General features: G+C 37.5%; 1 protein-coding gene and 2 pseudogenes across 1 annotated transcript in view; 2 read left to right on the plus strand and 1 right to left on the minus strand.

Moving 5' to 3' along the window:
* PAK2 (p21 (RAC1) activated kinase 2) overlaps positions 1-27,790 on the plus strand; it is a 94,254-nt gene that overhangs the window by 26,574 nt on the left and 39,890 nt on the right. Inside the window, exon 2 of the mRNA XM_040484863.1 lies at positions 16,611-16,818. Within this exon, the coding sequence (XP_040340797.1) occupies positions 16,632-16,818 (187 nt within the window). The 5' untranslated portion in view covers positions 16,611-16,631. The remainder of the gene's footprint in view (positions 1-16,610; positions 16,819-27,790) is intronic.
* On the minus strand, positions 622-1,163 carry LOC121036396 (40S ribosomal protein S21-like; annotated as a pseudogene).
* On the plus strand, positions 17,068-18,580 carry LOC121036397 (NADH dehydrogenase [ubiquinone] 1 alpha subcomplex subunit 5-like; annotated as a pseudogene).

Here is a 27,790-nt window from a genome sequence, read left to right on the forward strand (position 1 = left end):
TACGATAGTAAACTTTAGAATCACAGCAGCCTAGATCCATAAATTATCTTAAGGAAAAATAACTTCCTCAAACTTAGTGTCCACTAGAAATAAACCTTCTTTGTGTTAAAACATTAAGATTTTGCAATGTTTGTTATCAGCACACAGCCTGGCATATAAAGGGTTGTTTTTGGTCTTTTATTGGTATGACAGTACTACTATAAATATTCTTACAATTTGCATATGTGCAAGAGTTTCTTGGATTTATATCCAGGAATAAAACTGCTAAGTTGCAGAATGTAAAGGCAAACAACTTTACAAGCTAATACCAAATTGTTCTCTGAAGTAGTTTTGCTACTTTGCACTCCTGCCAGCAGTTATAAAAGTTCTCTTTGCATCTTGGTAGCATTTGATTTTGGTCAGCCTTCTTAATCGAGAAGATGTAAAATGGTATCTACTAATGGCCTTAACTTACATTTCCGTATCTACTACTGGCCTTAACATTTCCATGATTTTTTTATGAGGTTGGGCATGTTCTCATGTATTTTATTCGCTTGTCATCTTCCATGAAATGCCCATTCATGTCATTTGCCCATTATTTATTGGGTTGTTTGTCTTTTACTTACTTCTTTTCTGGGGGGGTGCTATTTATTCATGACAAGTATCTCACATCCATGATCTTCTTTAGTCAGAAGTTCTTTGAAACGATGCCATCGGCCTTGACCAGAGTGGAGTCGTTTCTCTCACCCATCCTGTGAATGGCACCACAGATAGCGTAGGTTTTAAACTGGCCATTGAACCTGCCCGTCACCTTGTCAGCTTCAGCCACTTTCATGTGAATGGATGCGTGGTCCTTGGTGCCGATGATGCAGTTGCTAGAGGAGCATTTTCATAGCACATATAGGTCACGAACTCGCTGGCATCATTTTGCCTGCCAAGGGTGCACCTGCTGCCACTGCCACTAGCGCAGTACAGAACGTATTTCTTTATAAGAATTCTTTCTATATTCTGGATACAATTTTTGTCAACTTCTGTTGCAGATATCTCCTGGTTTATGGCATGTCTTTTTATAGTATAGAATGTAGTCTTATTTATCATTCTTTTCCTTTAGAGTCACAAAAGGTATTCTTCTACATAAAGATATCCTCCTATATAATCTTCTAAAAATGAGAATTTTACGGGGCGCCTGGGTGGCTCAGTCAGTTGAGCATCTGACTTCGGCTCAGGTCATGAACTCGCTTTCATGAGTTCAAGCCCTGCATCAGGCTCTGTGCTGACAGCTCAGAGCCTGGAGCCTGCTTTAGAATCTGCGTCTCCCTCTCTGCTCCTCCCCTTTTCATGCTGTCTCTCTCTCTCTCTCAAAAATAAATACAGATTAAAATAATAATAATAATAAAAATGAGAATTTTCCTTTCACGTTAAATCTTTAATCCATATAAAATTTTACTTGATATGACATAAGGCAGGGATCTTTCTTCGCCTGGATTCACCAGAAGGCAGAGCTTGCAGCAGAAGGCTTATGTATCTTTTCATTATTAGGAAGAATATATCCCAGGGAGCAGAAATAATGGGAAAGAGGGAGTGGAGCATACGTAGAGTGGTAGCCCATATGGAAGTGTAACTGATTGCTCAATCCCATTGTACTGTCCTCCAGGAAGTTATAGAAAGTTTGTCACAGGATCATCCAACACAGGATAGAAAAAGGATCTGTCTAATGAGATGGGATGTCTTCTCATCACGGATAGTTACAGGTTCACCCCTGCACTACCAGATTGCACGTGGGTGGGTGGCAATGTACGCAGCTCAGGAATGAAGTGAAGCATTGTTATGTTGTGTATGCATTTAAAGAATGGCCACGTCCATTCCTCAAAAACCAAAAAATAGAACTACCCTACAATCCAGCAATTGCACTACTAGGCATTTATCCACGGGATACAGGTGTGCTGTTTCGAAGGGACACATGCACCCCCATGTTTATAGCAGCACTATCAACAATAGCCAAAGTATGGAAAGAGCCCAAGTGTCCATTGATGGATGAATGGATAAAGAAGATGTGGTATTTATATACAATGGAGTATTACTTGGCAATCAAAAAGAATGCAATCTTGCCATTTGCTACTACGCGGATGGAACTAGAGGGTAATATGTGAAGCAAAATTAGTTAGAGAAAGACAAAAATCCTATGACTTCACTCATATGAGGACTTTAAGAGACAAAACAGATGAACATAAGGGAAGGGGAAAAAATAATATAAAAACAGGGAGGGGGACAAAACAGAAGAGACTCATAAATATGGAGAACAAACTGAGGGTTACTGGAGGGATTGTGGGAGGGGGGATGGGCTAAATGGGTAAGGGGCACTAAGGAATCTACTCCTGAAATCATTGTTGCACTATATGCTAACTAATTTGGATGTAAATTTTAAAAAATAAATAAAATTTTAAAAATGATAAAAAAAAATAAAAAATGGCCACATCCAGCATAGAGCTGGTTGCTGGAGTAGCAGCTTGAATAAGAGACAGGTGAGGCTAAAAGGATTGGAAGAGATGCATAAGTGGTGTGGTATCTGGTACAGGATCCAATTTCTTAGATAAAAAATGTTCATAGCAGGGCAGGTCTCTCCACATGATTCTATTTTGGGAGTGTCTTTGCTACTCCTGAGCCTTTGTTCTTCTGTATAGATTTTAGAATTAGCTGTCTAGTTTATCATAAAACCCATTTGGGATTTTGATTAAGATTACTTTGGTATTTTTTGTTTTGTTTTGTTTTTAAATTAATTTATTTTAGAGTGAGTGCATAAGCAGGGGAGAGGAGGGGGGAGAGAGAGAATGAATGAATGAATGAATGAATGAATGAATGAATATCCCATTCAGCATGGAGCCCCACACAGGGCTCAATCCCACAACCCTGGGATCACAACCTGAGCTGAAATCAAGAGTCAGACGTTCAACTAACTGAGTCATCCAGGTACCCCTGATTAAGATTACTTTGAATCTGTAGATTAATTTGAGGAAATTTGGCATCTGTACAGTTTTGAGTATTAAAATTCATAAACATTAGTATCTCTATCTCTCTCCATTTATTAGTTCTACTTAATATCTTTGAGTATATTTCCCCTCTGTGTAAACGTTCTAATTACATGGTTCCCAAACTGATATCCCACTGAGCTCAGAGTCACCATGGGATTTTAAATATTAGAGGGTATCGGTGATTGACATCTGTTGAGCACTGTGTGGACTTTGAGCTCTTGGGAGTTCACAGTTTCAACATTAAGTTGTGATACATTTGATAATGTCTGTCTTTATGAAGCAATTGCTGAGATTAAAAGTACAAAGATCAGCATGGAGCAGGAAATGAGTGTGGGCAGTGTCTGAGGTCTTGAGTTGTGCAGTGCCCATCAGGTGCATGTTTCCCAAAGTTGTTTGGACCTAACTACTAAATAAATGAAACCATTTGGAATTTCTTTTGTCATTGTTGAATAATTACTGGGAATAACAAGGGCACCGTGAGTTGAGAAGATTTGGGAACTTCTGTTCTAGGAACTTGGTATTTTTTTATTATGTTATAAATGGTATCTTTTCCCTTTCCTATTTCACTTTGGGAAATGCAGTTGAGTTTTGTATATTCCTCTTTATCTTGGCAAAATTTGTGTTTACCTTAATAATTTATCATAGTTTTGTTGGCATTTTGTAGACAATCTTTTTAGTTGCAATTAATAACACTTGTTTGTTCTACCATAGCAAAACCATTGGAGGAAAAGAACTAAATGGTAATAAACCCAGATAAAAAATTTTTCAAAGCATTTTTCACATCCTGTAGTCTCCTGTCCCCATTCACTTCAAAAATAGTAATTCAGGTATTAATACATTTTATAGGTAATTGAATTGAAGGACTAGAGAGATAAGTGAATTGTCTTTCAGTAGTCAACTTGATTAGTTGCAGTAGTTTACTTGCCTAAACTGGCTAACATTGTTTATGTAGGTGAAAAACACATTTTGGTATTCTACGATGTTGACGTATACGTATATAACACTTTGCCAGGTGCTGTTGGGGAGTAAAGAGAGAGATAAAATTAGTACCTTCTCACAAAGGGAGTTTGGTAAAGGAAATATGATACATCATAATAGTTCATAATAGAAGCAGTGTCATAACCTGGTTAATGAGTATTTGCTAAATGTGTAACACATAGTGAAGTTCCCATTGTAGATGTTGTAACCCCGAAAGATGTAAGAACAGAAGAAAATGGGAATTTTTAGCCTCTGCCAAATTGCATTTAATTTTGTACAGTGGTCTTTGTTTCACTTAATAGTAAAGCTAAATAAGTTTCACGTATTGTCTGTGAAGTGAAAAATGCGAGGACATTTTTAGCAGCCAATGGATTATTAGATTGGGTCTCTGTGGTATCTTATTTATTTCAAGTAGTGGTATTCATTCTACTTTTGTTGGTAATTTATTGAGGGGGAGAGAGAGAGAGAATCCCAACCAGGTTCTGTGCTGTCAACTGTGAGATCATGACCCAAGGCAAAATCAAGAATCTGCGCTTAACTGACTGAGCCACCCAGGTGCCCCAGTCCCCCCCTCCCCATTTTGTTCCCTTCCTCCCCCCCACAGTAACCAATCAAAGCTTTATCCTTCGATTAAAAAGATAATAAGCATGTGTTAGTGCATATGTGCATGTCTATGTGTTGACATGCCTTTTCTTTCCCCTTAGATAAATGGTAGCATATGATACTTCTATTTTTCTCCCATCTTTGATTTTCATTAGTAGCATACCCTGAAATCACTCCATGGGGTAGAGTGATTTTCTCATTCATTTTCACATATAATACTTTAGTGGGTGATACATATAGCTAATTAAACCAGTCTCCTATTTATTACTACTTGAGATGCTTCCAGTCTTTTGCTGTTACAGGTAATACAACTCATTATTTATATATAATAATGTATATTTATATTTTTTATATTTGTTTATTATATTCATTATAAGAAATAAAAGGAAAACTATAATACACATTTGTAAATAACTTGATCACAACTACTCAAAAACTCAGCATGAAGTCCCTGTATCTATCTGTTCATAGGCTTGACCTAATGCAATCTCATGTAGATGTACTGCCATTGATTACTCATCCAGCATGAGCATGTTGCTTTAAGTGATATGATATTACAGATGGTGAATAAACATCTCAGTAAAAGTGAACTGAGCAAAATGAAGGTCAAGGTCCTCTTGGTTTCACAGTGGTTGCATGGCTGGAAAATTCAGTGAGAGTTAAAACTGTAAAAAATATATTTTAGGGGCACCTGGGTGGCTCAGTCAGTTTAAGCATCTGACTTGGTTTGTGGGTACGAGCCCCACATCCGGCTCTGTGCTGACAGCTCAGAGCCTAGAGCCTGCTTCCAATTCTGTGTCTCCCTCTCTCTCTCTGCCCCTCCCCTGCTCAGGTTCTGTCTCTCTCTGTCTAAAATGAATAAACGTTAAAAAAATTTCTTAAAAAATATATTTTATATGTAAAAAATATATTTTTATATATAAAATATATTTTATATAGGTTTATATATATATATACACACACACAAACACACACACACATATATACGTATATATTTTTATATATAACTAAACCATTGCACGGTGGGACATTCAAGAGTTATGAGGACTTGCTGGCCCATTGTGAAATACTGGTTATCTGTGATCTCTGCTAACTACCAGTAGAACTCCTTTTAATTCCTATGAGTGTTTATAAAGTAAAACTTCAGAACTCTAAGTGTCCGTAAGTGCTTTAATCACATCCGGCAAGTGTGTGTGTGTGTGTGTGTGTGTGGTAAAATATACATAACATAAAACTTAACATTTTCAAAACTTTTCTTATCCCAGACAGAAACTCTGTACCCATTAAACAATAAGTGCTCATTTCACTCTACCGTCAGGCCTGGTGATCTCTATTATTTCTGTCTCTATGAATTTGACTACTCCAAATGCCTCATGGAAGTGAAATTATACACTATTTGGCCTTTTGTGTCTGGCTCATTCTACTTAATGTTTTCAAAGTTGATGCTCATTAGAGCACATATCAAATGTCACTTCTTTTTTATAGATGAACATACTCTACAGTAGGTATATACCACATTTTGTTTATCCAATCCTCTAAGTTTTGGTACGTAGCTTTGTCACTCTCATTCAGTTCTAAGTATTTTCTAATTTCCATTATATCATTTCTTAACCGTAAGTTTTTAGAGATGTTTTAAAATTTCCAAAACTTAAGGTATATTTTTCTGGTTTTCTTTTTGTTCTTGATTTCCAACTTGACTGATTTTGGTTAAGAGAATAGTGGAATTCTAATCTTTTGAAAATTTTCTTTGTCTCAAATTATTTTTATTTTGTCCTCATTCTCAAAAGAGTTTTGTTGAATCTGAAGTACGTTGGCACCTTCTTTCTGGACATTGAGAATGTTCCAGTGTTTTTTGGCTGTTGTTGCTATCAGGAAGTAAGCTAAAGTCCAATTGCCCTTTTTTCTCCTTTGGCTGATTTTTGGAGCTCTTTGCTCTTTGATCTTAATTTCACTCTGATGTGTCTTTACTTTGGTGTGTGTAAATTACTTTTATCCTGCTTTTGATTTATTAAGTTTCTTCATCTTATGGATTTTGTGTCCTTCATCACTTCTAGAAATTTCTCAGCTACTAATTTATCTGGTAAACCATTCCTTCATTCATTATGTCCTTTCTTCTGAAACTCCAAATAGTTATATCTTAGGTCATCCAACCTACTCATCTTACTTTTCTTTCATATTTTCTCTTTGTGTCTATGCAGCATTCTAGTTACTTTCTAAAGAGACATACCTCACCCAGTTCACTAATTCTTCCTTCCACTAAGTCTGCACTCCTTTTTACTTCAAATGTCAAATTCAAATATTCAGGTATTATGGGGTTTTTTTTAAGTTTTTAAATTTGAGATTGAGAGAAACAGAATGGGGGGGGGGTGAGCGGGGAGGGGCAGAGAGAGAGAGGGGGGAAAAAGAGAGAATCCCAAGCAGGCTCTGCACCGACAGTGCCTATTGAAGGACTCGAACTCCCGAATCATGAGTTCATGGCCTGAGCCAAGGTTGGACACTTAACTGACTGAATCATTCAGGTGCCCCTTTCCAAAAGTTTTGTATGGTGGTTTTTCATATTTGCTTTTTTTCAAACTTCTGATACATATGCTGTGTCAAATCATTCTACATCTATTTCACCAGTCCATTTTGGGTAGTTCTGTCATGGTGCTATGTTTCGTTTTCTGAATTTTCACTATGAGATGTTCCTTTTCCTTAGAATTTTATCTTTGGGTATTATTTGAGATCTGAGTAGTACCCAAAAAGATCTAAAGTTCTTGTCATTTGATTTTACCATTCACTAGCGTGACCATATTTAATTAAACCTATTTGGGAATTTGGGGGACCTCAGAGGTGGGATGAATTCATACCCAAAAACGTACATTTTGTTGTTAGGATTCCTCAGAGAACCTCACCCCCAGCCCCCACTCCACAGTATCACTGGACTCAAAATACTGAAGGTTTTCTTGTTCCATTTGGCCCAGAGGGATTCATTCCTGATTTACTCTTGAACAGATTATACTTTTTAGGTCCTGGTCTTGTGTGGAAGGGGCTTCTATTAGATTTTTCAATTCAGGCAGACTTGGCTTTATCACCTGTCCCCTGTGACAGCCATCAAAGTGGAAATTTAAGGTCTCCAAGGGTTAGTCAAAAATCCTTCAAGAATAAATGGATTGGTAACTTGCTTACTCTTTGTTCTTGGTTTCACTTTGCTTTGGGCTCTATGGAAACATCCTTTTCATCTTAACTAGCCTATCCTTACATTTTTATAGATTTGATATATTATCCACTCCTTCATTTATTTGAGTTTGAATCAGAGTTTCTTTACACTACTTTATTCTTTTCCAGTGCCCCAGTTGTCTTCTGTATCTCTTCCCCACTTTTCCTTTTCCTTTCTGGCTTTGCTACTAACAGACCTGACGTTATGGCCATTGCCACCAAATAAAAACACCCCTTTCCTTTTAATTTGTGAACTTGCCTTCCATAGCGTGTGTTGTACATTTGAGGTGATTAGTGATATTTTTAATCGACACTTTCTCTCTCAAAAGCTTTTGAAGCTTTTGTGAGGTGGGAAGGGAGGAGAGGCCAGTGTTTTGGGAGCTCTTATAGCTTATTGAGAGATTGCTAGAAGTCTATCAAATAGTGTTAGATTTCATTTTTAAGGTACTGAAAACTTAAGATTCATTTGTTATTTATATAAAATGTAAGTAAAAAATATAAAGCAAGTTGTGCTTTTCAAATCATTTTTTAGTAGTGTATGGTTTGTACATTAAGTACCATAGTTGATCCAAGTTAGATTATAAAAAAATGTAATGATTTTTACTAGTTAAGACTAGTTCCAGACACCACTCCTTTTTTTCATTTCTGTCGTATATTTAGCTTCCCCTGGTCTCCTTCAGTAGACAATTGAGGAATTGTTTGTTTTTGAGTCGTGTCACAATTAAACAATGGGCCTGTTAGAAGAGTACAGTGTGTTTTGGGGCTTTTTGTTTCGCCTACTTGTTTTTCACTGAAAAGTAGCAAAAAGTGAACAGATTTAGAGAGAGGCATTATTATCATTTTTTTTTTAAGAAAACATTTTTGGGTAATGATGGAGCAAAACACTGGGAAATCAGAATTTTATCATGAATTGTTTTTATATTGTTTCTGGCTAAAATATAAGATGTAAAGAACCTTATCACATCGTCACTTAGCACTTTTTAGGCATTTGACACCATCAGTAGAAGCAACACACAGAAAAAAATAACATTGTTTTATGGAAAAGGATTAAAGACTAACGCCATGAATTAGCTATTAGAGGAAAAGTGTAAATCTTTCCAAAGATATTTTTGTTAATATAGGGTAGTTTATATGTTGTGTAGTGAAATGCTTTTTGATAGAGAACTAATAAATTTGGGAAGAATATTTCCTCTGGTGACAGAGTATATAGTACCTTAAATCAGTAACTATTACTGTCTTAATACATGCAAGGATCTGTGTTAAACATTAAAGGAGACAGTACAATATATAATAATAATAGTGGTGGTGGTGCCTTTCAATTGCTTGAAGTCTTGAGCAGGAAAGATACCTAAAAGAATAATTAAGGATGCACAGTTGTAACTCATTGCCAGAGTCCTTTAAAGGTTTTGTTTTTAAGTAATCTCTAGGGGTGCTTGGCTGACTTGGTGGAACTTGTGACTCTTGATTTCGTGATTGTGAGTTCAAGCCCCACGTTGGGTGTAGAAATGACATAAAAAAATCATAAACTCTTAAAAAAAATCTTTACACCCAACGTGGGGCTCAAATTTGCAACCTGGAGATCAAAAGTCCTATGCTCCACTGACTTAGCCAGCCAGATACCCGAGAGTGATTAACATATATTAACATGATTAAGAAAACAACAACATGAGATTGAGTTGTTACTGACCTTGAATTCTGGTCTTAGTTTGTTAGTAATTAAATTCAGCCTACTTATTTTGGGGGGTGTTGGTCCTTCGCATAAAATAAGAAAGAGGGGCGCCTGGGTGGCTCAGTCGGGTTAAGCGTCCAACTTCGGCTCAGGTCATGATCTCGCAGCCTGTGAGTTCGAGCCCCGCATCAGGCTCTGTGCTGACCGCTCAGAGCCTGGAGCCTGCTTCGGATTGTGTGTCTCCCTCTCTCTCTGGCTCTCCCCCCATTCATGCTCTCTCTCTCTCTGTCTCAAAAATAAATAAACGTTAAAAAGAAAGAAAGAAAGAAAGATGGACCAGGTAAATTCTAATCCAGCTTTATTACTCTCTGAGTTAGTTTTCCTGTGTAACTTGTATTCAGAGGATGTGAGGGGCCTGTGTGGAGGTGGGGGGCGGGGGTCAGTCTTGTTCAGAGGATTTGAAGGATCATTTTGAACAAGGATCGACAGGAATGATCTTACATAGGAAATAATTCTTGCTGAACATTGAAAGATTTGGTTAGATACAGAAAATACTGAAGAAAGTTTAAGAATGGAGAAATTTATACACAAAGATGAGTTAGGCCAGAAAATTCTTTGGTGTATTTGGGTAAAATGAGGCATATGATTTATGTGGTGCATTCATGATATCAGATCAATTCAGTAGTAAATGTCCCTAAATATCAGAGTTTAGTCCTCAGTCTGTTGCTTATGGGTAGCTCTAAGTAAAACCTGAATGCATGGAAACTCTTTAGGAAGCTGGTTAAAGCTTCTAACCTCTTCTTCTGAGCAGCAGTTGAAGACATAGATACTGGTTAGAGAAATCTTGAGATGAAGTGATGAAGTCCTCAGCTAAGCTGATGTCATAGTATCAAGGATTGTCATGCTTGTATTTACTAAGATCTAATCACTTATGAGGCATATTACTTAGAATTGTTGCTGTCATATTTGTCATCTTGAGTAATTTCATTAAGGATATCTGTGACCCATATGTTTAATGTTAAATTTGGGGGTTTATTTAGACATGTGTTGCCTGTAAGGTAATAACATCATGTTAATTGGGATTTCCTTGAGATAGTTAATTCAACTTTACCTGTAATGTATAATCACCAAGAAGAATGTTGTGAAACAAATAATCTATTAGCTCCTCTTTAGTTCTATTGGACTGAATGTATGCAGCAAATTAAAAAGCTACTGTGCAGTATATTAAAATAGAGCAGTAAAGAAAATTTTTGGGGTGAACAAAGTACTGTATATGGAAAGGCTGTGTTTTGAAAGAATGAATAAATATGTGTCTTTTGCCACCTCGGTAAAACAATAATTGGCGTATGAGGGTGAAGTGTAGAGCTGGGATATACTTTAAAGCAGCAGTTCTCAGTGTGGTGTGTGGTACCACTGGGGTTTATGAAGTCAAAACCTATTTTCATAATAATACTAAGATACTCTTTGCCTTTCATACTGTTGACACTTGCAGTGCTGGCAGGTAAAACAGCCTATATTTTGGCACAAATCGAGGCAGTGGCCATACACTTGGAGGGTTTTTTTTTGTTTTTTCTTTAAAACCAGTTTCACTTAAGAATGTACTTCGCATTTGCAACTACGTAGGATGAACTGGAGGGTATTATGCTAAGTGAAATTAGAGAAAGACAAATATATGACTTCACTCATGTGGAATTTAAGATACAAAACAGATGAACATAAGGGAAGGGAAGCAAAAATAATATAAAAACAGGGAGGGCAACAAAACAGGAGACTTTTTTTTTTTTTTAATTTTTTTTTTCAACGTTTTTTTTTTTATTTATTTTTGGGACAGAGAGAGACAGAGCATGAACGGGGGAGGGGCAGAGAGAGAGGGAGACACAGAATCGGAAACGGGCTCCAGGCTCCGAGCCTTCAGCCCAGAGCCTGACGCTGGGCTCGAACTCACGGACCGCGAGATCGTGACCTGGCTGAAGTCGGACGCTTAACCGACTGCGCCACCCAGGCGCCCCAACAGGAGACTCTTAAATAGAGAACAAACAGGGTTGCTGGAAGGGTTGTGGGTGGGGGGATGGGCTAAATGGGTAAGGGGCATTAAGGAGGACTTGTTAGGATGAGCATTGGCTGTTATACACAGGGGATGAATCACTGGAATCTACTCCTGAAATCATTGCGCACTACATGCTAACTAACTTCGATGTAAACTTATAGATAGATAAAATTTTTAAAAAATGTACTTCATGAAATCAATAAAATGTTTAATTTTGTTGTATCTCGTTTTTTATTTTTTTTTAAGTTTTTTTAACTTTTATTCGTTTTTGAGAGACAGAGACAGAGCATGAGTTGGGGAGGGGCAGAGAGAGAGAGAGGCACAGCATCCAAAGCAGGCTCCAGGCTCCAAGCTGTCAGCACAGAGTCCAATGCGGGTCTCAAACCCACAAACCGCGAGATCATAACCTGAGCTGAAATCAAGAGTCAGAGGCTTAACTGAGCCACCCAAGCACCACTGTATCTTTAATTTTAAGTTCACTTTTAAAGTATTTTATGTAGCGGGGTGCCTGGGTGGCTCAGTAGGTTAAGCATCCAACTTTGGCTCAGGTCATGATTTCATGGTTCTTGAGTTCAAGCCCCGCATCGGACTCTGTCTCCCTCTCTCTCTGCTCCTCCCCCACTCGTGCTCTGTCTCTCAAAAATAAATCATTAAAAAAAATTTTTTTTTAATTTGAGATAGATATTCACATAGCTGAAACTTACCATTTTAAACTGTACAGTTAAGTGGTTTTAAGATATTAAAAAGGTTGTGCAATGTCTGATGTCTAATTCCAGAACATTTTCATGAAATGGCGTTCAGAAAGAAATGCCATACCCATTAGTAGTCACATCCCATTCCGTTCACCTCTTAGTGACCACTAATCACCTGCTGTCTTTGTGGAAATATTTGCATGTTCTTGACATTTCATATAAATGGTATCATACAGTATGTGGTCTTCTTGTGTCTTTCTTTTTCCACTTATGTTTTAAAGGTCCAGCCACGTTGTAGCCGGTATTAGTACTTCACTCCTTTCCTTGGCCAAATATTCCATTGTATAGATATGCTACATTTTATCTGTCCATTTGTTGATGGATATTTTGGGTGTTTTTTTTTAATCTTTTGGCTATTATGAATAATGCTATGAACATTCATATGCAACTTATTTGTGGACATATGTTTTCAGTTCTCTTAGGTATATACTGGGAGTGGAATTCCTAGGTCATATTGTAGATAATTCTATAACTTTTAAAGGAACTTATTACATAATTCATTTTGAAATAGACTTTTTATTGTGGAATAATTTCAGATTTGCAGAGATAGTAGATTTCCTGTATAGCTATCACCTATCTTCTAATGTTAACACAAACCCTAAAATGTCTGTCAAAGCAAAGAAGCCAACATTGGTACATTACTGTTAACGAAATTCTAGGTTTTATTGGTATTTCACCAGTTTCTCCACTAATGTCCTTTTTTTGTTACAGAATATAACATTGTCATGTCTCTTTAGACTCCTCTGCTCTGTGAACAATTTCTCAGTTTTTCTTTGTTTTTCATGTCTTTGATAGTTTTTTTTTTTAATTTTTATTTTTTTAATGTTTATAATGAGAGAGAGAGAGAGAGAGACAGAGTACAAGCAGGGGTGGGGCAGAGAGAGAGGGAGACACAGAGAATCTGAAGCAGGTTCCAGGTTCTAAGCTGTCACCACAGAGCCTGACGTGGGGCTGGAACCACAAACCACGAGATCATGACCTATGCCAAAGTTGGATGCTTAACCAACTGAGCCACCCTGGTGCCCCTTTAAGGAGTATTGGTCAGGAATTTTTGTAGAATGTCCCTCAGTTTGGGTTTATCTGATGTTTTTCCCATAGTTAGACTGGGGTTATGGAATTTGAGGAAGAATACCATAGAGGTAAAGTAGGTTTCTCATCACATTCAATCAGGTGGTGAGTGACGTCAGCACAACTTATTACTGGAGATGTTAACCTTGATCACTTGGTTAATGCAGTGTTTGCCACATTTTTCCACCATGAAGTTATTTTTCCCTTTCCATACTCTTGGAAATGAGTCACTAGATCCAGCATATATTCAAGTGGGGAAGGAAGTTAAGTTCCAACTCCTAGGAGGGGATGTAGCTACAATTATTATTTGGAATTCTTTTATAAGGAAGACTTGGCACCCCACCATTTTATTTATTCATTTGTACTGATATGAACTGTATATATTTATTTTTCACTTTGGGTTAAATATAATGCTACTTTATTTTTCTGCTCCATTCATTCCAGTATTGGCTTTTGGGAACTCTTTCCTGTGTCCTTATCCTTTTTAAGTACTTCTTTACCTTCTGACAATATAAGATACTCTAGGCTCATCCTTATTTTCCCTGTCCCAGGCCTAGAACCAGCCATTTCTTCAAGGATCCCTGACTACAGTTAAGTAATTTAATTTGCCCAAGGTCACACGCTTAAATAAATGGTGAAACCAGGATTCTGACTGAGGGAATCTGATTCCTCAACCCATGCTTTCAGTATGCAGCTGAAGGTGCACTGGCAGTTTCTAGTCATGTTCCATCTGTGAACCAGTCTTTTTTTTTTTTTTTTTTTTAAGTTTTTTTTTAGTTTTTTTTTTTTTTTTTTTTTTAATTTTACTCATTTTTGAGAGAGTATAAGCAAGGGTGGGACAGAGAGAGAGGGAGACACAGAATCTGAAGCAGGCTCCAGGCTAAGCAGGCTCCAGGCTCTGAGCTGTCAGCACAGAGCCCGATGCAGGGCTCAAACTCATGAACCATGAGATCATGACCTGAGCTGAAGTCGGACACTTACTTAATCGACTGAACCACCGAGGCCCCCCCAAGTCTGTGAGCCAGTCTTAAGGATACAGTTGATAGTCATCTCACCCTAAATAATTATTAAGCCCTATTTTATATTGATTTTTTTTTTTAACCACAGCTGTGATGGTTGTAATCAAGCTAAAAATTACTTGTTAGGCACAATTAACTACTGTTAATATTTTGGTACATTTCTTTCTTTAAATGCATGCAAATGTATTTTGAGATTTTGTTATATTATCCTGATTTTTAAATATACACAAATATGAAGCATTTACAGTGTAACCAGAATCTGAATGTGCCATGTCTGTTTTAAGTGGTGATTAAGATGAAAGTGAGCTGCTATAGAGTCATTCTGTTTTGCCTTGATGTTATGGTCACGTAAGAGATAAACGTCTTGATTTATCAGGTTCTCAAGTAATCCTCCAAGTGTTGTTCCTAAGCCTTATCTTTCTTCCATTTCTAGCAACAGATAAGTCCTCTCTTGTGATGCACACCTGAGAGTCCACGCTTAACAGCCAGTTGCATCTCACTCCAAAGCAGAACAAACCCCACATGTTGTGATCACTTGGTTTGGAAGAATCATCTGACTAGGTCATCTGCGTGACATTCTTAGATTCCACCCCCATTTCTTCTTTTGACCACCAATATTAATTTCAATTCAGGAAGTCTTTCTCACACACACAGATCTTTTTTTACTCTCTTCTCCCTGCCATTCTCTAGCTAGTTATCCCCAGAAAAGTTTATTTTCCCCCTTTACAGTCTCTCCTTCTTCCTCTTTTGTAGGCTGAAAAGTAGTTGTCATTATGGAAGACAAAATACACAGTGGTTTTGGGGATGCCTGGGTGTCTCAGTCGGTTAAGCGTCCAGACTCTTGATTTCCACTCAGGTCCTGATCTCACAGTGTCTTGAGTTTGAACCCTACATTGCGTTCTGTGCTGACTCTGCAAAGCCTGCTTGGGATTCCCTCTCTCTCCCTCTCCCTCCCTCTCTCTCTCTCTCTCTCTCTCTCTCGCCCCCCCCCCCCGCTCACGCTCTCTCTCTCAAAATAAATAAACTTAAAAAAATTATTTAAACTATTCTCTCTCTCTCTCTCTCTCTCTCTGCCTGCCCCTCTACTCCACTTGTGTGTGTGCTCTCTCTCTCAAATAAAAGAAATTTTTTATTCATTTTTAATTTTATCTAACTATAGTTGGTATTCTTTACATTGTATATACACAAAATTTTATTCACTTAAATGCAATAAGTAGCTATAATAAAATCAGGATCTAATTACCAATTGAAATCTTGTTTAGTGAGATGTGTTGTTTCCTAATATATACTTTTGTATCAGACCTTATCTGGAAGTTAGGCATACCCTCCCCTTTACTGCTGACTTTAAATGTGTATAATCTACTTTTTGTAAAAGGACTAAAATATATAAATATATATGTAAATATGTATGTAAATAAGGTTTATGTGATATTAATGTTTATATATATAAACAAGGTTGACGTTTTCTACTGAATTAGTCATGTGGATTAAGAGGGGTTACTTGACTGCCCGGACAGGGCATCACATGATGACAGAAACTTGAGATTTGGCCATACTCTGGTTTTGAGCCAAAATCTAGATTTACTTTTGAACTAGATCAAGTTCTATGGAACTGTCTGCAAAGCTTGCGAGAGACTAACACATGTAGTTAGAACGTCACATTTTCAAAGAAACTATATATTACATCAGTGGCACATTCTCATCCTTTAGGAGAGTTTATATGAAGGCTAAGTTGTAATCACAAGGCTAGGGAAGCATGGACTCAGATTCTTTGTTAGGAGTGGTGTTGGTTGATATATTTAATAGCAAGCATTCTATCTTTGCTACAGAAATGCACCTGTCAGGCACCTATCCTTTGGCTGGTTAGAACATAATCTTCCTCTTTGGAATTCCCTTTTTTTAAGACTCCACGTTGTCTGTTTTTTCATTGGAATATTTACTCTTAGAATCAACTGATTAGGTGAATATCTTTTGATACGTTACTATCATCATGCTTTCCCAAAACTTACCCTAGTCCTCTTAACTGGACATGGCTTTTCAAACATTCTCTCAGCTAACCATTTACCACCTTTGTTACGGGAGATTACCTATATTAATAACCAGTTTCGTCTCTTATTCATTGAATTTTATAAATTTTGCAAACTTCTCTCTAAATGGATAACATTTTCTAATTCACAGTTGAAAAGAGGACAGTTATTACTGTTTCTGCTTGTCTGTACTATTTTTTACTTTGTTATTGACTGTATGATTTTTGCCTATCTATTTCAGGCCACATCATAATTCCGAATCATGTCTGATAACGGAGAACTGGAAGACAAGCCTCCAGCACCTCCTGTGCGAATGAGCAGTACCATTTTTAGCAGTGGAGGCAAAGACCCTTTGTCAGCCAATCACAGTTTGAAACCTTTGCCCTCTGTTCCAGAGGAAAAAAAGCCCAGGAATAAAATCATCTCTATATTCTCAGGCACAGAGAAAGGTAAATAGCTATTGTGGCTTCAAGAGTCTCGGTTATTATTATTATTATTTTTTAATGTTTATTTTTGAGAGAGAGAGAGAGTGTTGGGGGATTAGGCAGAGAGAGAGAGGGAAACAGAGAATCCAAAGCAGGCTCTGAGCCCAACATGGTGCTTAAACCCATGAACTGTGAGATCCTGACCTGAGCTGACATCAGATGCTCAACCAACTAAGCCACCCAGGTGCCCCATGAGTCTCATTTGTATTTTATGTTACCAATTTTGATATTTTTTCTCAATTATGATCTCTTTTTAATTAAATTATAATAATAAGTTGATATTTTATGGTGAGAACAATAACAGATCTAAGAAAACAATTGATGGTGGTATATAGGCACTATTAGAAAGGCTAGTTTCTCTTAACCTCTGATAATAAAGAATAAAACTAAGTTTTTACTCATACTTGGTATATCAAATGAATTTCTCTAATCCTCTCCTTCATTTTCTAAGACATGAGCTTCCCAACGTGAATGAGATTTGGAGATTTGAGAAAGAACTCATTGAGAGAGTTTGTGATTTTTCAGTAGTAGTAATACTTAGTACTATTTTTTAATCTTGTATTCTGTTAATGCCCTCCAAGGCAGCACTCCGTGATTAGTAAATTAATGTGTCTTCTGCACATAATGAGTCTGGTCCAAGGTTTGTCAATCTCAGTAAGATTGACATTTGGGGGCCAAATAACTTTGATGCAGGGATTGATCTTGTGCATTATAGAACATCCTATAAGCCATTCCTAGCTTTTACCAACTAGATGTCAGTAGCACCTCCCACCCAGCTATGACAACTAAAAATGTCTCCAGACATTGCTACATATCCTCTGTGGAGCAAAATCACCTCCAGTTAACAACCACTGGCCTAGTCGTACAAGCTGGGATAAAAACTATAAATAGTCATCTCCTATAAATTGAAGTCACTAAATTTGTTTTGGTGCCAAGCCTCAGGAAAGAACTTGTGGTTTTCAGAGCTTTTTGGATTTTAGAATTAGATAGGCATTATGGACTGGTAATGGGTTTTAGAGTAAGAATTAGGGATTAGTTTATTTAATTACATTAAGCATGGCTATATGGCTCTTATAGCTAATAATAGATATAAGTGTAGATAAGGATATATTTCCACTCATAGATAGCCAAGTTAACATGGTGAAGGAAACCCAAATGGAAGAGGAGTAGTGCTTTATATATAATAATAAATATACAAGGGCCTGTTGGCATGGCCATGGCAGGTTTGCTGAAGAAGACCACTGGCCTTGTGGTTTTGGCTTTGTGTAAGTCCACACAAGAGGCTAAGAATATTGTACACAACGATTCTTGATGTTCTTGAGCAAATTCCTAAAAATGCAGCAATAGAAAGTATACAGAACAGATTACAAATGAGAAGTTGAGTATGGTTAAAGTGTAACCAGATGTTAAGAAATTAGAAGACCAACTTCAGGGTGGCCAACCAGAAGAGGTGATTCTTCAGGCTGAAAATGAACTAAGTCTGGCAAGAAAAATGATACAGTGGAAACTATGGGAGCTTTTAGTGGAAGAGCCTCCTGCCAACCAATGGAAATGGCCAATATAATCATTAAATGACTGTTGTGTTGATGGGGAGCTAATACAATTAAATTTTCTGTTATATTAATGTTTCCATATTATTGACATCTTAAAATCAAGAAAACATACAGGACATATTTAGGAGACTTGTTAAAATTGATGACTATGGTAATAGGGATTTGTGACTCCATTTTTTATGTAAAGCATTCACTTGAGTTATTTCAAAGATGTTTTTGGGGGGGTTGTTATTTATTTTTTTAACAGGTTAACAGATTTGAAAGTTAATTGGAAAAATTCCTATAGATTTTCAATGCAGAGGTCATAATCAAAATGTGAAGTCATTTTAGTGTTTTTATATCATTTAATGTTTTTTATCCTGAAAAAAACAGGAAAGGAATTTAATTATTATTTTTTAGACAGATTTATAGGTCACTGAAGTGAAGTAGTAAGAGTAAAAACCATCAAATGATAAGGTGAAGAAATTGATTTGGTATTTCAAAGAAAAATTTCTTATTTGCAGTGGTAATTGGAAAAACTTTTCCTTTTGTCTCATTTAAAGAAGTTAGCTTTCTGTTCCTTAGCCTTTAGCTTTCTTGATCAACCAAAGTACATCAGGATAGAGATTGAATTTATGTAAAAGAAGAGACAGCAAAAGTTTAAAATTTATCTGATATGGTGGATAGGCTTATATTCAGAACATCTTTGTCATAGGGTTGTAACTTCAAAGTAGAATGACTGGTAGTTTTCACTAAGTTTCGAGTATGAGTGCAGTTGGGTATAAAACTGAAGATAAATACTATTCAAGGAAAGAAACAGTTGGCGTAAATTACTTTTCATGTGTCCTCACCCTTCCTTCCTAGACCCTGTCATTTCTAAATACTTAAACTTGATATTTTTTAACTTCAAAGATAGTACTTTTGTGTGTGTCTGTATGCATGTGTGTGTGTGTTGCTATCCCTTATTGCAAAGCAAAATCCAGAATTTTCAGAATGAGAGAATTGTGTTTTTTTCCAATATATTTCTCCCCTTCCAGAGCTGTAAATTGAATGGTAACTGAATATTAAATGCAAAAATAATACACATTTTACTTGAGAGTTAGAATACATAATCAATGAAAATTTACATAGATTGAAATGTACAGAAATTAACTGTACAGTTTGACCAGTGGGTACACCTGTGAAAGCCATAATCGTTACATCACCATATCACATTATACACCATTTTTATCTCCCCAGCCTAGAACTTTACATAACCCAGCCTAGAATTTTATCAGTACCTCTGAAGCCCCCATCTGCCACACCCAATCTCTCTTTTCTCCACCTCCCACCAATATCTACCATCTTGAATTATGCAGTTTTTTTCCCTTGCTTTTTATTATAGTTTTACAACATAATATCTCCAAACAACGTATGGTTTAAGCTTGCCTATTTGGGAACATTTTATAAATGGAATCATAATGTATGCATTTTTCCAGGACTTACATTTTACATTTTTCACTCAACTTTATGCTTTTGAGATGCATTTTGGTATACATAGCTATAGTTCATTTTCACTGCTGATGTTGTTATATGCAGCTCTGTTTTGTTCATTTTCACAGATGTATACTAGTACACTGTATAAATATATGGCAATTTAGTTAGCTGGTCTCCTATCAAAAGACATCTGGGTTGTTTTCATGAACAGTGCTGCTCTATGGGTAATCTTGAGGGCTTGTGCAAGTATTTCTCTATGGCAGTGTTTATTAAGCATCAGGTGACCCATTAGTTTAGTTCTTGATTCTCATTGCTTATTAGAATCTCTTTTTGGGGGGGGGGGACCTAAAAAAATAAATCTATGTCCAAGCTCCATCTCAGACCAATTGAATCAGTCTTCAGGGGCTTACCTGGGCATCAGTTTTGTTCTTGTTTTTAATTTTTTAAATACCTCTGGTGAATCTAATGTGTATCCAATGTCAAGAACCACTGCATTAGTGTCTTGTGAAATCTATATAGTAGGTATGATGTTAAATGAAATAGAAATAATCAGAGTATGTCGCACACTGTGCAAGAGTTGTGTCATGGGGGCATCTGGGTGGCTTAGTTGAGTGTCTCTCTCTCTTTCTTTTTTTTTTTTTTTTTTTTTTTTTTTAGTATTTATTTTCGAGAGAGAGAGTGACAGAGCACGAGCAGGGCTGGATCAGAGAAAGAGGGAGACACAGAATCTGAAGCAGGCTCCAGGCTCTGAGCTGTTAGCACAGAGCCCAACCTGGGGCTTGAACTCATGAACCATGAGGTCGTGACCTGATGAAGTCAGAGGCTTAACCAACTGAGCTGCTCAGCTGCCCCTAGCATCTTACTCTTGATTTAGGCTCAAGACATGACCCTAGGGTCATGGGATGAAGTCCCAAATTGGGCTCCGTGCTGAATGTGGAAACTGCCTGGGATATTCTCTTTTTCTCCCTCTCTCAAAAAGAAAAAAGAAAAAAAATGTTTCTTTCATGAATTCATGAAACTTTTGTTTCAGTTATGTGTGTATTAGGTCAGAATGTAAACGTATTGATGTGGGTCTTGGCCAAAGATTTAAAAGTTGCTCTGAGATGTATACTTGGGAGTAAAATTGTAGGGTTACAGGGTATTCCCATGTTTGTCTTGAGTAGGTTTGTCAGATTGTTTTCTGAAGTCTTTTTAGTGTTCATTCTTACCCACAGAACATGTATGTTTGCTGAACATCCTTGCAAATTCCTGTTTTACAGGACTTGAATTTTTGCCACCTTGGGAAGTATGAGATAATATCTCATTGTGGGTTTAATTTCCATTTCCCTGAAGACTTGGGAAATTATTTTTTCATATGTTAATTTACCAGTTATTTGTGTTTTCTGTTCCATCTATTCCTCAGTCCATTTTTCTGTGGAGTTGCTTTTTCCTTCTTTATTAATAAACATTTCTTATTGTCTATATACTAATCCTTTGTCAGCTAAATGTTATTAAATATAGTTTTCCAAGTGGTGATTTGCCTTTTCACCCTCTCAGTGATATCTTTTGTTGAATAGAAGTTACTAATTTTGGTGTAGTTAAATCGATCAATCCCTTTATCAAATATGAGCTTTTTGTGTTTTAAGATTTAAATCTTTGCCAAACTATGGGTCAAAGATGTTTTCTTATATTTTTCTAAAGGTTTAACAGTATGCCTTTTATAATTTAAATCTTTGAACTGTCTGGATTTGGTTTTTGTGCATGTATAAAGAGAGATCCATTTTCACTTTTTTTGAACCAGTGTTCCCAACCTTTCATTGAAACTTTTGTCATTTCCCCACTGACCTGCCATACTAGCCCTTATCTGTCAGGTTTCCCAGTATGCCAGGGTCTGTTTCTCTATTGTCTACTTTATTGCATTGGCTTATTTGTACCTGAGCTAATACTGTACTGTCTTAATCATTATAGCTTATAATTCTTAATACCTGAGAGAGCAAACCTGCTACCAGGTTCTTCTTTATGATCTTTTGTCCTTTTGCTCTTCTCTTTAGATTTTAGAATTTGTTTATCACGTACTTTAAAAAAAAAAAAAAGAACAAAACAACCAGGGGCGCCTGGGTGGCTCCATCGGTTGAGCGTCTGACTTTGGCTCAGGTCATGATCTCACTGCTTATGGGTTTGAGCCCTGCGTCAAGCTCTGTGCTGACAGCTCAGAGCCTGGAGCCTGCTTCGGATTCTGTGTCCCAGTCTCTCTCTCTGTGCCCCTCCCTCGCTCATGCTCTGTCTCTCTCTCACGAATAAATAAAACATTAAAAAAAATTTTTTTTAAAACAACCTGCTGATGTTTTCATTAGATTTGCATTGAATTTGTAGAGTGAGATGGGAAGAATTGCATTCAGCTTTATTGTTAAGTAAGAGTAGAGCTCCTGCAGTCTCTGTGTAGCCTAGTTGTAGAGAGAGAAGGAGAAAGAAAGATGGAATGTTTGGAGGGTAGGGTGCTCCTTAATTCTTCTCATTCTCTGGGGTTCTTCCCTCCCTTTCCAACCCAGCCTCCCTGCACTTTTGTTTCTTCCTAGAAGTTGTCACCTCCTACATTAGTGTGACCTGAAACTTTGAGGGTTAGGAAGAAGGGAGAACCCTGTGTGTGTGTGTGTGTGTGTGTGTGTGTGTGTGTGTGTGTGCGCGCGCGCGCGCGTGTGTGTCTGTGCGCGCGCGCATGCGCACGCATAATCATGCTTCTATGAACACAGAGATCTTACCTGCTTAACCCCGACATTTCTGAACTGGCATTCTCCTGCCTACGTCCTGAGTGGCTGTTTCTCTCCCATAGTTTTATCTGAATTGCTTTTCATCTTTAGGCATTCCTCACTGATTTTGTTCCATGATAAATAAAGAGATTTGACCAGGAAGGGGAGGGCTACAGTATGTGGTTAGTCTTGAAAACAGAGTCTAGAAGGGAAAAATTGTATTTTTATTTTAAAAAATCATAATTACTGTAAGATTTTTGCCATCTCTAATGTCCTAATCTAGAAGTACTCATTTTATTCATTTACATCCCTCATTGGTGTCCTTACTAACAGGCAGCTAATGTTTTCATTAAAAAAAAACAAAACAAAACCCTGGCCTGTTCTCAGTGATTCATTATTGGTTAATCAGTGTCACTGGAAGAGTTAAGAAAATTAGAAATTCTACTTTTTGCTACTTTTTTTTTTTCTAAAATGTTTACTCCTTTTTGAGAGGGGGAGAGCCCATGAAGTGGAGGAGGGTGGGGAACAGAGGATCCGAAGCGACAGCAGCAAGCCCAGTGTGGGACTCAAACTCACAAACTGTGAGATCATGACCTGATCTGAAGTCAGACGCTCAACTGACTGAGCCACCCCGGCACCCTTAGAAATTATACTTTTTATGACAACTTGATTGAACAGATCTCTTCACATTTGGTACATACATATCATATGTACCCTGTGAGTCATCAGAGATAGTGATAAGCAAAGCAGATGGTATCCCTGCTCTCATGACATACCAAAAACTATAACATGAACTTACAAACTATGAAAGTGGTAATAGGATTAGTATAAGACACCTGTCCTCTCCGGGAAGGCTTCCTAAAGAAGTGACAATAGACCTGAAGAAGACTAAAGAATGAATAAGTGAAAATAATTAGGAAGATGTTGATAGTTAAATGTGTGTTCTGTGCCTGGAAAAGAGTTTCAGACGGATCATAGCATATTCATGGAGCTGAGTACAATGCAGTGTGACTCTAAAGCAAAGAGAGGGAAAGAATTCTAGTATGATGTATGGAAGAAACTACAGACAGCAGAAGCAGCTGAAGAGGTGGGCAGGGAACAGGTCATAAAGGGCCTTATATTTCATGCTATAGAGCTCAGATTTTATCCTGTTTCCTAGGGAACCATTACAGAATTTTAAACATGGGAAAGACATGGACACATTTCTGTCTTAAATAGGAGAGACTAGTAGCTGTATAGAAAATAAGTTTTGTTGGAGGCCTAAGACTGAAGTTGGAAGCTAGTTAGGATTTTGCAGTAGTCCAGGTGAACAATGGCTTAACAAGTCTGGTAGTTTTGTTAATAAAAATGGCAATGAGCCACTGTCTTGGCTTATTTTTAAAAGCTCTATTCAGTTAGTTAGTGTTGAATGGTATGGTATTTATTAACCAAGGCAATTTTCTAGTTATTCAGTCTGTATGCACCTTTACTTCTGGACAGTGATGAAGTTGATAGAACTGTGAATATCCCTTCTGGTTCAAAAATTGAATTCTAACTTTAACAAGAGTTAAAGGAAGCCCATACCCCTCTTCCTATTTGCTAGAGAATACTCTTCTTTGTCATGAAATAAAGTTGGTTTCACTAATTTGAAGTTGTTCTGGGTCAAAGGAACAAAAGGGTAATCACTGATTCAGTTAGAGTAGAAATAGAAGAGTCTCCCTTTTAAGGAGATGGGGGGGTGGGGCGGTGTCCAGCCTTATATTCTAGCTCAAATGTAGCCTAAAAGGTGGTGGCCTTAAAGAATGTGGCAGTGACATACTTATGACTCTTTTTAAGTACATTCTGTGTAACACATGACTCAGGGGCCCCACCTTTTGGCCGAAAGTTGCTGCTGGCCTGCTTGTTTTGTTCTATAATGACGAAGTTGTGGGTTTTATTTCTGAGAGAAAAGAGTTTCTTTCCCTGATCCATTACTTCCAATCTAGTGATTCAGTTGCTTGGTGGATATCTGTAGATAGAAGATGGTGGGGGGTTTTGGTGGTGGTGGTGGTCCTTGTAGTTCTTGGTTTCCAGAGTTATAAAGGAATGATTCTGTTTATGTAACAATATCCTTCTAGCACATTGTTTGATTTGAAACATGCTTCACTATCTTTTTTTTTTTTTCTTAGATATTTTTTTAAGTCTCTCCTTTCCTGAGACAACTAAAATACAGGAAATACATGTATGTATGTATGTGTGTTATATAAAAACAAATGGAATTAAACAGATTTTTAGGGTATTGAGTCATTTCTTTTATAGTGGATTAATGTATGTAAATGTCTTAAGTTCTGCTTGTTTTTATTTCTTTAACTTTTTATTCTGTACTCCTAATACATATGAAACTTTCTTTAATATGTGTCTCTAAACTCAACATTCTCGGGGCGCCTGGGTGGCTCAGTCGGTTGAGCGTCCGACTTCAGCTCAGGTCACGATCTTGCGGTCCGCGAGTTCGAGCCCTGCGTCGGGCTCTGGGCTGATGGCTTGGAGCCTGGAGCCTGCTTCCGATTCTGTGTTTCCCTCTCTCTCTGACCCTCCCCCGTTCATGCTGTGTCTCTCTCTGTCTCAAAAATAAATAAACGTTAAAAAAAAAAATTAAAAAAAAAAATAAACTCAACATTCTCAAATTAAAAAATATGGCTGGGTCTTAGGCACAAATGGAACCAGCAGTCCTCTTCCTACATGCCTTTCTTTATTTTGTTTTAGAGAGAGAGTCCAAGCTAGGGAGAGGGGCAGAGGGAGAGAGAGTTTTAAGCAGGCTCCACACATAGCACGGAACCCAATATGAGGCTCAATCCCACAATCCTAGGATCGTGACCTGAGCCAAAATCAAGAGTCAGACGCTTCACTGACTGAGCTACTCAGGCACCAGATTTTTTTTTCTTAAATTTTTTTTTTAGTTTATTTATTTATTTTTTGAGAGAGAGAGAGAGAGAGAGAGAAAGAAAGAGGGGAGGAGGAACGAGCAGAAGAGGGGCAGAGAGAGGGGGGGAGAGTGAGAATCCAGGCAGGCTCCTTACTGTCAGCGCAAAACTTGACATGGGACTCAGTCTCAACAATTCTGAGATCATGACCTGGACGCCTAACCGACTTGGATGCCTGACCAACTGAGCCACCCACGCGACCCTCTAAGCAGATTTTTTTAAAAGAAGAGGAGGGGCACTTGACTGGCTCATTCAGAAGAGCGTGCAACTCTTGATCTTGGGGTTATGAGATAAAGCCCCATATTGATTGTAGAGATTACTTAAAATCTTTTTTTAAAAAGGAGGTTTTAAAAGGAGAAGAAACAAGTACTTTGTAGTACGTGAAATTATGTATTTTGCTGTCATCAATTCAGAGTCATATAAAAAGTAAACTATTGGTTTATAGTTGGTTAATAAATATTTCTTCTGTATTCAGGATACTTAGTTAGAAATCTAGGGACTTCTGAAGAGTCTTCTAAAGAGAAATAGAGGGCATAACCTCAGAATACTCATAGTGTAGTGGAAGATGAGAGGTTTTTGGTTTTGGGGGTTTTTGGGTTTTCTTTTTCTTTTTTTTTTTTTTTTAATGTTTATTTTTTTTGAAGGAGAGAGAGACAGAACGTGAGCGGTGGCGGGGCAGAGAGAGAGGGAGACACAGAATCCAAATCAGGCTACAAGCTCTGAGCCATCAGCACAGAGGCCAATGCAGGGCTCGAACCCACGAACTGTGAGATCATGACCTGGGCCAAAGTCAGACGCTTAACCGACTGAGCCACCCGGGCGCTCCGGGGTTTTTCTTTTTAGGTTTATTTATTTTGAAAGAGACAGAGCATGGTGGGGAGGGACAGAGAGAGGGAGAGAGAGAATCCCAAGCAGGCTCCATGTTGTCATTACAGCCCAATGCGGGACTCCATCTCACAAGTTGCAAGATCATGACCTGAACCAAAATCAGGATTTGAACACTTAACCAAATGCTTAACTGACTGAGCCAGCCGGATGCCCCAAGAGGTTGTTTATGATAGATGGGGTTGTGCATTTCAGTAAGGAGAGCAAAATTTATACTCGGCTTTAACAGTTCCATTTCCCTCTGCTCCTTGCCACATCTAATGTGCCCTGCCCTCTTAATATAGTAAGATCTCAGGCACCTGGGTGGCTCAGTCAGTTAAATATAGTCAGATCTCTTGTAAATAAGTATTCTATATGTCAAGGAGACCTAGAAAGGAGATGGACATTTGAACACAAATCTGTCATCACTAGTCAAAAAAATATATGTATTTCCTTCTGATGCTAGGTCAGTAGCGTCTTGTAAACAAAGAATAGTATATAGTAACATTCCAATTGTAGATATGCAGACCTATCAGACAACACAACTTTTAACTCTTTTATACTAGAATTTTCTGGTTAACCAAGCAAATTGACCACATCTTGCTGTCCCTCCCCAGACCCAAGTAAAGTGATAGTTAAAAAAATGTTTTTAAATATCATAAGGGCAAAATGAATTGGAGACCGTAGTGTACAAAAGATTTCAATACATATTTGGAAGATGAAAGGGTGGAAAAATGGCAGCTGAGTAAACTGAACAGATGAAGACCTATCCTAAGCATTTGCAGAGGGAACGTCTATGAGAAGTGAACCAGTTTTCGTGTAAAAATCTCAGAGGCTTAGAATTTAGAGGCACACATCATATGTGTGGTGGGGTGGGAGAGCTATAATACACAAGTTGAAAATGGGTGGGTGGGAATTAGTGGAAAATCTATGTAGGAGGTGTCAGGCCCCTTAGGACTCCTTCTTTATCCCATTCAGCCAATGAAATGCTGTAAGTCCCATCTTCTGGTAGAACAAAAGAACAAACTGATGCTGATATGTATTCAAGGAGAAATTAAACCTCAGAGGCCCCTCATTCTTGTTGGAGGAGTCAGTGAAAGATGTAGCACTAAAATAAGAAAAGCAGATTCAGTGTAACTTAATATAATAAACTTCTTTTCTCTACCCTGCCTTCAGAATACTTAGAGCTTGACTCAAAGCCCTCAGACTAGAGATTAGAAGATTTTTCAAAGTGTAGGTACCCCCCCGTCCCCATCTTTAATGAAAAGGCTGACTTATTTCCCAGTTAACTTTTTAATACTTTGCTATATGAAGAAAACCAGCCTATACACACAAGTGAACTATATATAATCTTCAAGAAGAAGATAAGTGGCATCCATGAAACAAGGAAAGTATTCTC

Source organism: Herpailurus yagouaroundi, unplaced genomic scaffold (genome assembly GCF_014898765.1).
Source record: "Herpailurus yagouaroundi ecotype Mexico unplaced genomic scaffold, PumYag 162, whole genome shotgun sequence".
Classification (NCBI taxonomy): domain Eukaryota; kingdom Metazoa; phylum Chordata; class Mammalia; order Carnivora; family Felidae; genus Herpailurus; species Herpailurus yagouaroundi.